The 14,251-nt window shown below is 45.9% G+C and overlaps 1 protein-coding gene across 2 annotated transcripts in view; it reads right to left on the bottom strand.

Annotated features, from left to right (window-relative positions):
• The window catches only part of LOC137334893 (lysine-specific demethylase 7B-like), a 176,162-nt gene that overhangs the window by 105,332 nt on the left and 56,579 nt on the right, over window positions 1–14,251 (bottom strand). For both annotated transcript variants that reach the window (XM_067999963.1, XM_067999965.1), the window contains 5 exons: window positions 12,317–12,434; window positions 10,374–10,534; window positions 7,486–7,627; window positions 5,317–5,503; window positions 4,026–4,188 (listed from right to left, as the gene is read on the bottom strand). In XM_067999963.1, the coding sequence (XP_067856064.1) occupies window positions 4,026–4,188; window positions 5,317–5,503; window positions 7,486–7,627; window positions 10,374–10,534; window positions 12,317–12,434 (771 nt within the window). The remainder of the gene's footprint in view (window positions 1–4,025; window positions 4,189–5,316; window positions 5,504–7,485; window positions 7,628–10,373; window positions 10,535–12,316; window positions 12,435–14,251) is intronic.

Raw genomic sequence — 14,251 nt, 5'->3', positions numbered from 1 at the left:
GAACAGACATAAACACACAAACTTCACTGCAATCATCCTGTCACCTACAAGGGCTCATTTTAAACAAGAGTTTTCAGCAGACTCACAGGTTAGCAATAAACAACCCAATTTCTTGCTGGACTGGAATAGATTCAGTCTAACCTCATCAAGAGCCAGTGCCAGAAGTTGGCAATTAACTGCAAGTCGTGTCTGTGGTCTGCCTCAGCCCTGATATTACTGCGTATTAGAGACTGGCAGAGTGCCAACTAGCCATTCATTTTAGCTCTATTAAGGACAGAGGCATAACCAGAGACATCCGGCCCCTCACTAACGACCGTTTAAACATCTCATAGAAATTTGCATACAGTGAGCTGAGAGGTATTTCCCTCCCATGAAAGTGGTATCAAGAGAGGAATGCTACTCGGGGTTTTTGAGGGTCTGATTATATGAGTTCCTGATTAATTTGGTCTTAAGCTGGTCTGATATTGAAGGGAAGCTAACAAAGATTAGGAATGTGACCAGGAACAGTCACCTTTGCTGCAGTGACAGTGATTCTATACAGTTTGTCAATATTCAGAATTGAACAAGAGGTGACTGTAGCAGTTAGTAATCAGAAAGCATATTTTCACACAAAGGGTAGCGAAAACCTACAACTCTCTCCCCCAGGCTATCCTAGATTGGGTATTGTGCAATGAGAAGGGGTTAATTAATAATTTTGTTGTGTAGGGTCCTTGAGGGAAGAGTGACCACAACATGATAGAATTCTTCATTAAGATGGAAAGTGAAGTAGTCCAATCCAAAACTAAGTTCCTAAATCTAAACAAAGGAAACTATGAAGGTATGAGGAGTGAGTTGGCTATGATAGATTGGGGAGCGTCATTAAAAGGCATGACAGTGGATAGGCAATGGCTAACATTTAAGGAACGAATGCATGAATTGCAACAGTTATACATTCCTTTCTGGCGCCAAAACACAAAAGGAAAAGCGGCCCAACCATGGCTAACAAAAGAAATTAAGGATATTAGATCCAAAGAGGAGTTATATAAAGTTGCCAGAAAAAGTAGCAAGCCTAAGGATTGGGAGCAGTTTAGAATTCAGCAAAAAAGGACCCAGAGATTGATTAAGAGGGGAAAAATAGAATATGAGAGTAAAATTACAAGGAACATAAAAATGGACTGTAAAAGCTTCTACAAGTATGTAAAAAGAAAAAGATTAGTCAAGACAAATGTAGGTCCCTTACAGTCAGAAACGGGAGAATTTATAATGGGGAACAAGGAAATGGCAGAGCAATTAAACAAATACTTTGGTTCTGTCTTCACGGAAGAGGACACAAATAACTTCCAGAAATGCTAGGGAACCAATGGACTAGTGAGAAGGAGGAATTAAAGGAAATTAGTACTAGTGAAAAAAGTGCTGGAGAAATTAATGGGACTGAAAGCTGATAAATCCCCAGGGCCTGATAATCTGCATCCCAGAGTACTAAAAGAGGTAGCCATGGAAATAGTGGATGCATTGGTTGTCATCTTCCAAAATTCTATAGATTACGGAACAGTTCCTGCAGATTGGAGGGTGGCAAATGTAACCCTACTATTTAAAAAAGGAGGGAGAGAGAAAACAGGGAATTACAGACCGGTTAGCCTAACATCAGTAGTAGGGAAAATGCTAGAGTCTATTATAAAGGATGTGATAACAGGACACTTAGAAAATATCAACGGGATTAGACAAAGTCAACATGGATTTATGAAAGGGAAATCATGTTTGACAAACCTACTGAAGATTTTTGAGGATGTAACTGGTAGAATAGATAAGGGGGAACCAGTGGATGTGGTGTATTTGGATTTTCAGAAAGCCTTTGATAAAGTCCCAATTAAGAGGTTAGTGTGCAAAATTAAAGCACATGGGATTGGGGGAAATATACCAGCATGGATTGATAATTGGTTAACAGACAGGAAAGAGAGAGTAGGAATAGATGGGTCTTTTCAGGGTGGCTAGTGGGATACTGCAGGGATCAGTGCTTGGGCCCCAGCTATTCACAATATATATCAATGATTTGGATAAGGGAACCAAATATAATATTTCTAAGTTTGCTGACACAAAACTAGGTGGGATTGTGAGTTGTGAGGAGGATGCAAAGAGGCTTCAAGGTGATTTAGACAAGTTGAGTGAGTGGGCAAATACATGGCAGATGCAGTATAATGTGGATAAATGTGAAGTTATCCACTTCCGAAGGAAAAACAGAAAGGCAGAGTATTATTTAAATGGTGATAGATTGGGAAATGTTGATGTACAAAGGGACTGGGTGTCCTTGTTCACCAGTCACTGAAAGCAAACAAGCAGGTACAGCAAGCAGTTAGGAAGGCAAATGATATGTTGGCCTTCATTGCAAGAGGATTTGAGTACAGGAGCAAGGATGTCTTACTGCAGTTATACAGGGCCTTGGTGAGACCACACCTGGAGTATTGTGTGCAGTTTTGGTCTCCTTACCTAAGAAAGAATATACTTGCCACAGAGGGAGTGCAGCGAAGGTTCACCAGACTGATTCCTGGGATGGCAGGACTGTTGTATGAGGAGAGATTGGGTCGACTCGGCCTGTATTCACTCGAGTTTAGAAGAATGAGAGGGGATCTCATTGAAACATATAAAATTCTGACAGGGCTAGACAGACTGGATGCAGGGAGGATGTTTCCCCTGGCTGCGGGGTCCAGAATGAGGGGTCACAGTCTCAGGATACGGAGTAGGACATTTAGGACTGAGATGAGGAGAAATTTCTTCACTCAGACGGTGGTGAACCTGTGGAATTCTCTGCCACAGAAGGAGGTGGAGGCCAAGTCACTGAATATATTTAAGGAGCCAGATAGATTTCTAGACACAAAAGGCATTAAGGGGTATGGGGAATGAGCAGGAATATGGTATTGAGATAGAGGATCAGCCATGATCATATTGAATAGCGGAGCAGGCTCGAAGAGCCGAATGGCCTACTCCTGCTCCCATTTTCTATGTTTCTATGTAAAAGGTTGTGGATGCTGGGGGTAAAATGGAGCTTTCAAGACTGAGATCGGTAGATTTTTGTTAGGTAAGGGTATCAAGGGATATGGGTCATAAGTGGGTAAATGGAGTTAAGATACAGATCAACCATGATCTAATTGAATGGCAGATCAGGCTCAAGGGGCTGAATGGCCTACTCTGTTCCTACGTTTAGCCACAGCTACCCACTTTATTTTACAGGCTCGGTTTTATTCAGAAGATCATTTTCCTCTCACAGAACCATAGAGCTGAAGATCTCCTTTATAAACTCCGACTTTAGTTAGCAGGAAGTGAAGTGTGCGCACTCACTTATACCAGTTATGAGGATTCTCACAGGGCTCCCTGCCACCCACAGCATGTAATCCTAGGTTGTCTGAACATGGGCTCCGTCAAAACCAAGTCCTTCCAGCGGCAGTCACTGGTCAGCAATCAGGTGTGTGAACCTTGCCCGAGTCAGAGGTTACTCACTGACCACTGACTTGGCTGATATCAGTTGACTCAGGGATTGAACCAGTCTGCACGGCCCGGTCACATCCTGCCACTCCGATACCCACTGGGCAGAGGACAAGCTGCTCGTTTTCTGGTGGAAAGCCCGTTTCTATTCAGCTCCTTGTGATCACTTACCGAGAATTGTAGAGTAAATAAAAAGTAGCTGTGTGAGTCAGTGCTAAATATCACAGCAGTTTATGAAGTGGAATAAAGCCAGAGGATCCTGAATGAAGATGACAGACCAGCATGACGTGACTGTCAGGCTCTTCCAATCTGAACTTGACCACAGGCCCTCACACTATTTGGAGGAGTGCAGACCTGAGGTCATCATCCTCCATCTATTTAGAGATGAACCTGAGCCCCAGAGGGGACAGCCCAGGCCTCCATCCACCGGAGGAACTGGAGCCCAGAATCCAAGTGGTTGGACACATTGTGCCCTGCTGCCTGATTAAGTTTTGCCCTGGTAATCAGGTGACCTGTCTGTAGTGCTGGGAAGGGTGGGAAGCTCCCATTTCCATCCTCCTTCACTGTACCTGTGGGAATGAGGAGTGTCTGTCCCTGCAGTAGTACGCACTTGTAGCATCTGTCCACCTGGTCTCCGAAGAACGTCTCGCTCTGGTCAACAGAAGAGCTCCAGCTTTCATATAGTGCAAGATTCGAATTGGTTGGCTTTATTAAGTAAAAGAGTTTTTCACCCTGCAAGGAAGAAAAGAATTCACAACTTTGGATTTTAATGTCAACCCCTCAACGAGAGGACCACTCGAGTTCCTGGACTTCTCTGTGGTCACTGACCATAACACTGCTCCCAACGCACAGCTGCTGACACTTGCATTTGTTGCAAGTGCCCCACAATCATAATATCCCTTGTATGAACTTTAACTTTTAGTAACACATATTCCCCACTCCTATTATCGTGTTCTAGATTGTTCAAAATCAGTACAAATCAGAAGCTTCTAAGTCTGTGGGAAATGGTACTTTGCCGGAAGAAGGAAGATGCTGGAAACAGTTCCGTCATTAGATGGCTCTGTGAGTGGGGGTGTTGTGGAGCAGAAGTGAGCTGCCCGACCCCAGGGAACCATGCTAATCGGGAGGTGCTGCAGCCTGACTTTGCAGGGAGCCTGTATTCTCAGTAGTGAGAGGCTCCGGCTGGGCTCCCATAGACCATCTCTGGGGCCCAGGCAACTGCTCCCAACTGGAAAGCCAACTCCCACTTCAATGGGGAAAACTTCAACTTTTACAAGTTAAGCAAACCTTTTGAGTTTTTTTAAAACAATAGAGGACCTCCATGCCTGCGGTCTATTTTAACCCCCACCAGGTTTTGGCGGGGTAGTGCGATACACACTCGATGGCCTAGGTTTCAGGCCTGGGTACGTTATCTCATGGGCCTCGTTTAAATGGCACCAGTCCATGTCCTGCCCGGCAGTCCATTTCCTGCCCGGAACAGCAGAGCAGTCAGCAGCCAGCAGGTAAGTAGTGGAGAGGGGGCTTCAGGAGGGATGGTGGGTGGAAGAAAGGCTAGGCAGGATCTCACAGGGAAGAGCCTGACCCTCCATCTACCAGAGGACAGGGCGAAGAGAGCGAGTGCCAGGGTGAACCTGTGTGGGGGGGGCTTGAGAAATCCATGAGATTGAGAAAGAATGTGCCCAACATGTAGTCACAACAGCCCAGGATTTCTCTGCAAGAAATGAAAGAAATTTCCAGTAACTTTGCAGAGGCTCCCGTAATTCTCCAGGGACCCTGGTGATAAGGTGCTGTATGAATTGGAGCTCTTGCTTTCTTTCAACAACGAGCCATGCCTGCTCCTACAGCCAGTAAGCCTCTTACCCACAGTACATGGTACCACACAGAAGTGCCCCCAAAGTCAATGTGGAAGTCAGTATAACTATCTTCCATTCCCATCAGGCAGTATTTCTGAACGCAGGGTTTAGGATAGAAGGAATCCTCCGGCCAGTAATTCTCCACCCACGACAGCTTCTTCACAATATCAGGAACTTCCACTAAGTCCGACATCCTGTGTACAAACCAGAATAAAACAGCAGCATGATATAGGGTGCAAAAGGGTGCAGCCAAGGGTTCTACCATTAACGGTGCCTTAGTCTGCAGGCCGGCAATTCAACATTGAGGGGCTTTCCTTTCACACAATGGAACACATGCAAATAACGGGGATGAAAAATTAGACCAAGATTTAAAAGGACCCGACCAGGAGTGAGCATTACAGTGCAACAGCACTGGGATTCCTGCCAGAGCACTGTCAGACGAGGTATTCCTGCTCCCTCAGGCACTTACCAGATGTGAATTTACAGAGAGGCACCTCACAAAACAGTAATAGAGCCTTCATAGGTTTTATATATACCTGATCAAAGCTGCAGGAAACGTAAAGTAGCTCATGTCTCCCCCCTACCCCTCAATAAAAACCATGATGAAAAGGCAGATTGTGAGCAGTTCTTCCCTGTAACACTCAGATTGGGACCAGGAATGCTGAAATGTAGAGATGTTTCCCATGTCAATTCCCAGTTCAGGTGCATTCTACACAAAGTGGCCTCCATATTATAGGATACATCGCAGGCAGGGGCTGCATATCACACATTGCAGCATAATATGTTACAGCACAGAAGGCCATTCGGCCCATCTTGCCTGTGCCAGCTCTTTCAAAGGGCTATCCAATTAGTCCCATTCCCCTGCTCTTTCCCCATAGCCATGTAATTTTTTCCCTTCAAGTATTTATTCAATTTCCTTTTGAAAGTTACTATTGAATTTGCTTCCACTCCCTTTCAGGCTGAGCATTCCAGATCATTACAACTTGCTGCATTAAAAAAATGTTTCCTCATGTCACCTCTGGTTCTTTTGCCTGAAATCTGTGTCCTCTGGTTACCGACCCTTCTGCCAGTGGAAACAGTTTCTCCTTATTTACTCTATCAAAACCCTTCATGATTTTGAACACCTCGATCAAATCTCCCCGTAACCTTCTCCGCTCTAAGGAGAACACCCTCTCTAAGGCCTTGATATCTTTCCTAAAGTGTGATGCCCAGAATTGAACACAATACTCCAGCTGAGGCCAAACCAGTGATTTATAAAGGTTTAGCATGACTTCCTTGCTTTTGTACTCTATGCCTCTATTAATAAAGCCCAGGATCGAATATGCTTTTTTAACTGCCTTCTCAACTTGTCCTGCTACCTTCAAAGATTTGTGTGCATACACCCCCAGGTCTCTCTGTTCCTGCACCCCCTTTAAAATTGTGCCATTTAGTTTATATTACCTCCCTTTGTTCTTCCCACCAAAATGTATTACTTCACACTTCTCTGTGTTAAATGGCATCTGCCATGTGTCTGCCCATTTCACCAGTCTATCTATGTCCTCCTGAAGTCTGTTACTATCCTCCACATTGCTTACTACATTTCTGAGTTCCGTGTCATCTGAAAACTTTGAAATTATACCCTCTATATCCAAGTCCAGGTCATGAATATATATCAAAAAGAGCAGTGGTCCTAATGCCGACCCCTGCGGAACACCACTGCAGTCTGAAAAACAACCGTTCACCACTACTCTGTTTTCTGTCCCTTAGCCAATTCTGTACCCACGCTGCCACTGTCCCTATAATTCCATGGACTTTAATTTTGCTAACAAGGGACTGCGCATCATTGATCGTAGGGACTGTATATTACGGGTTGTAGAGACCGTTTAGGATTTGCCTCCTTTTCTCACAATGTTCATTTACCTCACTGCTGCTTTTGGGATCTTGCTGTCTGCAAATTGATGGTTCCATTTGCCGAAAAAAAGTGTCTAAGCTTCAAAATTATTTTATTGGCCTTTAAACGCTTTGTGATGCCCCGAGGATGTGAAAGGTGCAATATAAATGCGGGTTCTTTCTGTCTATTCACAAGTACATCTGTTGGCACAATAACACCCACATGTTGATACACTGTACTTTATATATTACACATGCTAAAACTGTACGGCCACATTTCCGAATATTCAGCCGCAAGCAAACTTACTTTGTATCAGAGAATTCCAAGCTAATGACATTTAATACTTTGGTTCGATGCTGGTCAGTGTAATATTCTACAAACTCCTGCAGTTTCATCTTACAATCAGCTTGCCGAGCCACATCAATCACATCGATCACCTTCTCACCACCTTAAGAGATTAAAAATTAATATTCAGATTTATCTGAAAGCAATGTTATTTACAGAAGGACAACCTTTCAATTAACTATCGCTGTGAAACATCTAAAATAGCAATCTTCAGAGTGCCTGTAAAACAACCCATAGGGTTTCACAGTGGTGGGGGTGGGGGGGAGGGGGGGGAAATGAGGCTCCCAGAAGAGGGGGGCTGCACGGCCGAGGGCTCCCGGAGGAGAAGTGCAGAGTTTAGAGGTGTGTTGGCTGAAGGCTGCTGTTGATGGTGGAGTTGAGGAGGGGTATAGGGAGACGTGTAAAAGGCCAGAAGGTGTGGACTCCAACATAGGCCTGGACGAGATTTCAGATAAGGTAGGCAAGGCCTTGGAGGACTTATACCTGAGGACGGAAATTTTGAGATCAGTCGCTGTGGGGACATGAGGTCTTTGAAGGTGGGAAGGCTGTTTAAAAGGCATACAGGATCCATGGCTTTATAAATAGAGGAAGAGAGTACAAAATCAAGGAAGTTATGATAAACCTTTATAAAACACTGGTTAGGCCTCAGCTGGAGTATTGTGTCCAATTCTGGGCACCACACATTAGGAAGGATGTCAAGGCCTTAGAGAGGGTGCAGAAGAGATTTACTAGAATGGTACCAGGGATAAGGGACTTCAGCTCTATGGAGAGATTGGAGAATCTGGGGCTGCCCATCTTTCCCACAGCTCCACATTTGAATGCCTCCAATCAGGTTTCCACCCCTATCACAGTCCTGAAACGATCCTTATCAAAGTCACAAATGACATCCTCTGTGATTGTGATCATGGCGAACTACCCCATCTCATTCTTCTTGACTTGTCTGCAGCCTTTGACACACTTAACAACACCATCCTCCTCCAACACCTCTCCTCCGTCATCCAGCTGGATGGGACTGTACTCGCCCGATTCCATTCCTATCTATCCAGTCATAGCCACAGAATCTACTGCAAAGGCTTCTCTTCCAGCTCCCGCACCGTTAACTCTGGAGTGCCCCAAAGATCTATCCTTGGCCCCCTCCTATTTCTCATCTAAATGTTGCCACAACGTCTGATTCCACACGTACGCTGATGATACCCAGTTTTACCTCACCACCACCTCCCTCGACCCCTCCACCGTCTCTCATTTGTCACACTGCTTGTCCAATGAACAAAAATTTCCTCCAACTAAATATTGGAAAGACCGAAGCCATTGTCTTTGGTCCCCGCTGCAAACTCCATTCCCTAGCCACCGACTCCATCCCTCTCCCTGGCCACTCTCCGAGGCTGAACAAGACCATTCCCAACCTTGGCATCCTATTCGACCCTGAGATGAGCTCCCAACCACATATCTGCTCCATCACTAAAACCGCCCACTTCCACCTCCGTAACATCACCCGTCTCCGCCCCTGGCTCAGCTCATCTGCTGCTGAAACCCTCATCCATGCCTTTGTTGCCTCCAAACTGGACTATTCCAATGTTCTTTTGGCCAGCCTCCCATCTTCCACCTTCCATAAACTTGAGCTCATCCAAAACTCTGCCGCCCATTTCCTAACTCGCACCAAGTCCCGTTCCCCCATCACCCCATAGCTGACCTACATTGGCTCCCAGTCCAGGAGCGCCTCAATTTTAAAATTCTCATCCTTGTTTTCAAATCCCTCCATGGACTTGCCCCTCTCTAGCTCTGTTACCTCCTCCAGCCCCACAACCCTCCGAGATCTCTGTGCTCCTCCAACTCTGGTCTCTTGCGCATCCCCGATTTAAATCACTCCACCATTGGAGGCCGTGCCTTCAGCTGCCTGGGTCCTAAGCTCTGGAATGCCCTCCCTAAACCTCTCCGCCTCTCCACCTCTCTCTCCTCCTTTAAGATGCTCCTTAAAACCTACCTCTTTGACCAAGCTTTTGGTCACCTGTTCTAATGTGGCTCGGTGTCAAATTTTGTTTGATAATCACTCCTGTGAAGCACCTTCGGACATCTTACTACGTTAAAGGCGCTATACAAATGCAAGTTGTTGTTGTTTTCCTTAGAGCAGAGAAGGTTAAGGGGAGATTTGATAGAAATGTTCAAATTCATGAAGGGTTTAGATAGAGTAAATAAGGAGAAACTTTTTACAGTGGCAGAAGGGTCGGTAACCAGAGGACACAGATTTAAGGTGATCGGCAAAAGAACCAGAGGCGACATGAGGAAACATTTTTTACGCAGCGAGTTGTAATGATCTGGAATGCGCTGCCTGAAAGTGGGGGGGGGGTGGTGAAAATAGATTTAATAGTAACTTTCATAAGTGAATTGGATAAATATATGAAGGGGAAAAATTTGCAGGGCTATGGGGAAAGGGCAGGGGAGTGGAACTAATTGGATAGCTCTTTCAAAGAGCCGGCACAGGCACGATGGGCCGAATGGCCTCCTTCGGTGTTGTATCAGTCTAAGATTCTAAGGTTGCGCACTGTCATGCTCAGCCTGAGTGAGCAGTCGGGGAAGGGGGCAGGATCAGCAAGTTGGAGTGTGGAGGTTTTGATAGCAGCCAAACTGCCAGAATGATCCACAGCCCCCATGCTCCAATTCCCAGTGACAAATGATTGTGATTGGCTGGCCTCTGCTGCACGAAGGATGTAATATTCTGGGACACTGCATCTATTTCCAACCCCTCGCCCTCCAATATCCAGGATCAGGAGGCTATACTGCAAGCATGCAGCATTGTTGAACTTTGCTTGTAGCTGTATCGTGTGTTGATACTGGGTGCAGCCATTTCTTACCCACATACTCTTCCACATCCCTGACAGAAAAGGTGCTTGGTGGGAGAGCAATTCCAAGGCCATCTATCTTGGACACCATGATGGGAAATTCAAACCCGTGCTTTTCCAGGTACTTGTGCGTCAGCTGGGCACCGTGCATTTTGATGATGATTTCATCGGCACTGTCAAAAACAAACATACTGGCGTTACGGAGCTCACCGGCACTGGCAAACAAACATACTGGCGTTACGGAGCTCTTCGGCACTGACAAACAAACATACTGGCATTATGGAGCTCACCGGCACTGGCAAACAAACATACTGGCGTTACGGAGCTCACCGGCACTGGCAAACAAACATACTGGCGTTACGGAGCTCTTCGGCACTGACAAACAAACATACTGGCGTTACGGAGCTCTTCGGCACTGGCAAACAAACATACTGGCGTTACGGAGCTCACCGGCACTGGCAAACAAACATACTGGCGTTACGGAGCTCTTCGGCACTGGCAAACAAACATACTGGCATTACAGAGCTCACCGGCACCAGCAAACAAACATACTGGCATTACAGAGCTCACCGGCACCAGCAGAGAAACATCCTCTAACTCTGGTGCTGTCTGCTCCTCAACTCTCAACAAATTTAATGCCCCTGTCTCTCTGCTCCCTAATATCAGATTCTCCCCCCTCTCTTCACTTGAGGTTTTCTCTTCCTTCTCCCCCTCTCCTTCCCTCCTTCTCCCCCTCTCATAGAATCATAGAAAGTTACGGCACAGAAGGAGGCCATTTGGCCCATCTTATCTGTACCGGCCAAAAAAACGCTATCCATATTAATCCCAATTTCCAGCTCTTGGTCTGTAGCCCTCCCCTCTTCGTCCATCCTCCTCTCCCCCCTCCTCCTCTCCCTCCTCCCTCCTCTTCCCTCTTCCCTCCACCCTCCCCTCCCCTTCCCTCCACCTGCCCCTTCCCTCCACCTCCCTCCTCCCTCCTCTTTCCCCCCCCTCATAACTTGGATAGCCCAGTGGTGAAGGATAGAATACTGGAACCTGGTCTTCAGTTGCTTCTAAGCCTTTATTCACAGACCTCCACATTACACACACCCCTACCCGAGATCAGCTCTCTTCTAATTGGATAAAAGAGTTCTCAATTGATATGCACCACCTGAATACAATTAACACTAATTGATATAAATCACATGGATACAATTAACACCCCTCGCCCTCTCCTTCCCTCCCCTCCCCGTTCACTCTCCCCTTCCATTCCCTCTCCTCCTCACCATCTCCTTTCCTTTGCTGCCCTCTCTCCTTCTCCTTCTCCTTCCCTTCCCCCACTTCCCTTTGCCTCCTCTTCTTCCCTTCCCCTACCTCTCACCCTTCCCTTGCATGGGCACTGACAGGCGCAGCACACCAGATGCATTGAGGTGTGCCGGGTCAGTAACATGAGCCAGTCACACCTCTGGCTCAGAATAGCAGCCAGAAGACAATCAGTCCCTTTACAACAAGTAAGACATTTACCCCTTTGATCTTGATCACCTTGCTGCCTAGCCCCATCAGACCCTCCAATGTGAAGGGGGCTCTAGGTATGAGGCCCCATGTCAGCTTCTTGGGTCGCCCCTGCAAATACACATTCGTGGTCACAAGGACTGGGAAATGTGATAGCTGGGCTGGGAATACCCCCTCATTATGCCTACAATGGGCTTACACCAATTGCAGGCGAAGGCTCTGTTGCACCCTTTGGGAAATACTGAAAATCCCAGGGCAATATAAAGGAGACAGGGACCTTCCGTAACAGGTCTCCACTTCCTTTTCCTGTGTAGCACCAGTGAAACATCCCCCAGATGCTATGGAGAAGAATATTGGGGCCAAGGCTTTTAGTTCTTTCACGAATAGTAAGGCCTTACCAAACACCCTTCAATATACAATAACCACACATGCAACAATACCCGAATATCAAAGGTTTCCCATACCTGGGAAAGTGCCGGGCTCGGAGCTCTCTGATGAAGGCTGGTGTCCCTGCCTGGATCGGTCTATCGCAGTCTACAGCCTCGGTGTAATCATGTCGGTGCCAGTTCCTCCGACACTTCACTGTGAGCCAATGAGCGAAGCAAAAAGTTTACTCAAATATCGACAAGACTAAATCCAGCCAATCGCTAGCAATGGTCATTAGCTCAACTGCAGCAAAGGCAAATTTTGAGTCTTGAAACCCAGAACCTGCCCACTCATCCCAACAAAGTGTCAACCCAACACTCAATACTCAACAAGTACACAACCCAACACTCAATACTCAACAAGTACACAACCCAACACTCAATACTCAACAAGTACACAACCCAACACTCAATACTCAACAAGTACACAACCCAACACTCAATACTCAACAAGTACACAACCCAACACTCACAATATTCAACAAATACACAACCCAACACTCACAATATTCAACAAGTAAAATTCAAGTACACAAACCAACATACACAATATTCAACAAGTAAAATTCAAGTACACAAACCAACATGCACAATCTTTGACAAATGCTCAACCCAGCATCCAAAATATTCAACAAATATGCTACCCAACATTTTTTTTAAAATTTGTTCATAGGATGTGGGCGTCACTAGCAAGGCCAGCATTTATTGCCCATCCTTAATTGCCCTTGAGAAGGTGGCGGTGAGCCGTCTTCTTGAACCGCTGCAGTCCGTGTGGTGAAGGTTCTCCCACAGTGCTGTTAGGTAGGGAGTTCCAGGATTTTGACCCAGCGATGATAAAGCAACGGCGATATATTTCCAAGTTGGGATGGTGTGTGACTTGGAGGGGAACGTGCAGGTGGTGTTGTTCCCATGTACCTGCTGCCCTTGTCCTTGTAGGTGGTAGAGGTTTGGAAGGTGCTGTCGAAGAAGCCTTGGCGAGTTGCTGCAGTGCATCCTGTGGATGGTACACACTGCAGCCACGGTGCGTCGGTGGTGAAGGGAGTGAATATTTAGGGTGGTGGATGAAGTGTCAATCAAGCAGGCTATTTTGACCTGGATGGTGTTGAGCTTCTTGAGTGTTGTTGGAGCTGCACTCATCCAGGCAAGTGGAGAGTATTCTATCACACTCCTCATTTGTGCCTTGTAGATGGTGGAAAGGCTTTGGGGAGTCAGGAGGTGAGTCACTCACAGCAGAATACCCAGCCTCTGACCTGCTCTTGTAGCCACAGTATTTATATAGCTGGTCCAGTTAAGTTTCTGGTTAATGGTGACCCCCAGGATGTTGATGGTGGGGGATTCAGCGATGGTAATGCCGTTGAATGTCAAGGGAAGGTGGTTAGACTCTCTCTTGTTGGAGATAGTCATTGCCTGGCACGAATGTTACACAATATTCAACAAATACACAAACCAATACTCAACCCAACGTTCAACAAAAACACAACCCAACACTCTCAGTATTGAACAAAAACACAACCCAACACCCACAATATTCAACAAATACACAAAGCAACGTACAAAATATTCAACAACAAGCCCACACTCACAATATTCAACAAATACATAACCCAACATTCACAGTACTCAACCCAAAATGAACAGTAGAAATTCCTGGAAATACTCAGCAGGTCAGGCAGCATCTGTGGTGAAAGAAACAGAATTAACATTTCAGGTCGATGACCAGTTCTGATAAAAGGTCATCGACCTGAAATGTTAACTCTGTTTCTTTCTCCACAGATACTGCCTGACTTGCTGAGTATTTCCAACATTTTCTATTTTTATTTCAGATTTCTAGCATCTGTAGTATTTTGCTTTTGTTCCAAAATGAACATTACTCAGTAAGTACTCAACCCTACAATAACAGTACTCAGTAAGTACTCAACCCAAACAGGAACCACAGTTTAGTTCTTTCAAACATTCCCATTTACAGGGTTGTTC

Source organism: Heptranchias perlo, chromosome 18 (assembly GCF_035084215.1).
Source record: "Heptranchias perlo isolate sHepPer1 chromosome 18, sHepPer1.hap1, whole genome shotgun sequence".
NCBI lineage: Eukaryota > Metazoa > Chordata > Chondrichthyes > Hexanchiformes > Hexanchidae > Heptranchias > Heptranchias perlo.
Note: the sequence above shows the minus strand (reverse complement) of the source record. Positions and strands in the feature narration are given on the sequence as shown.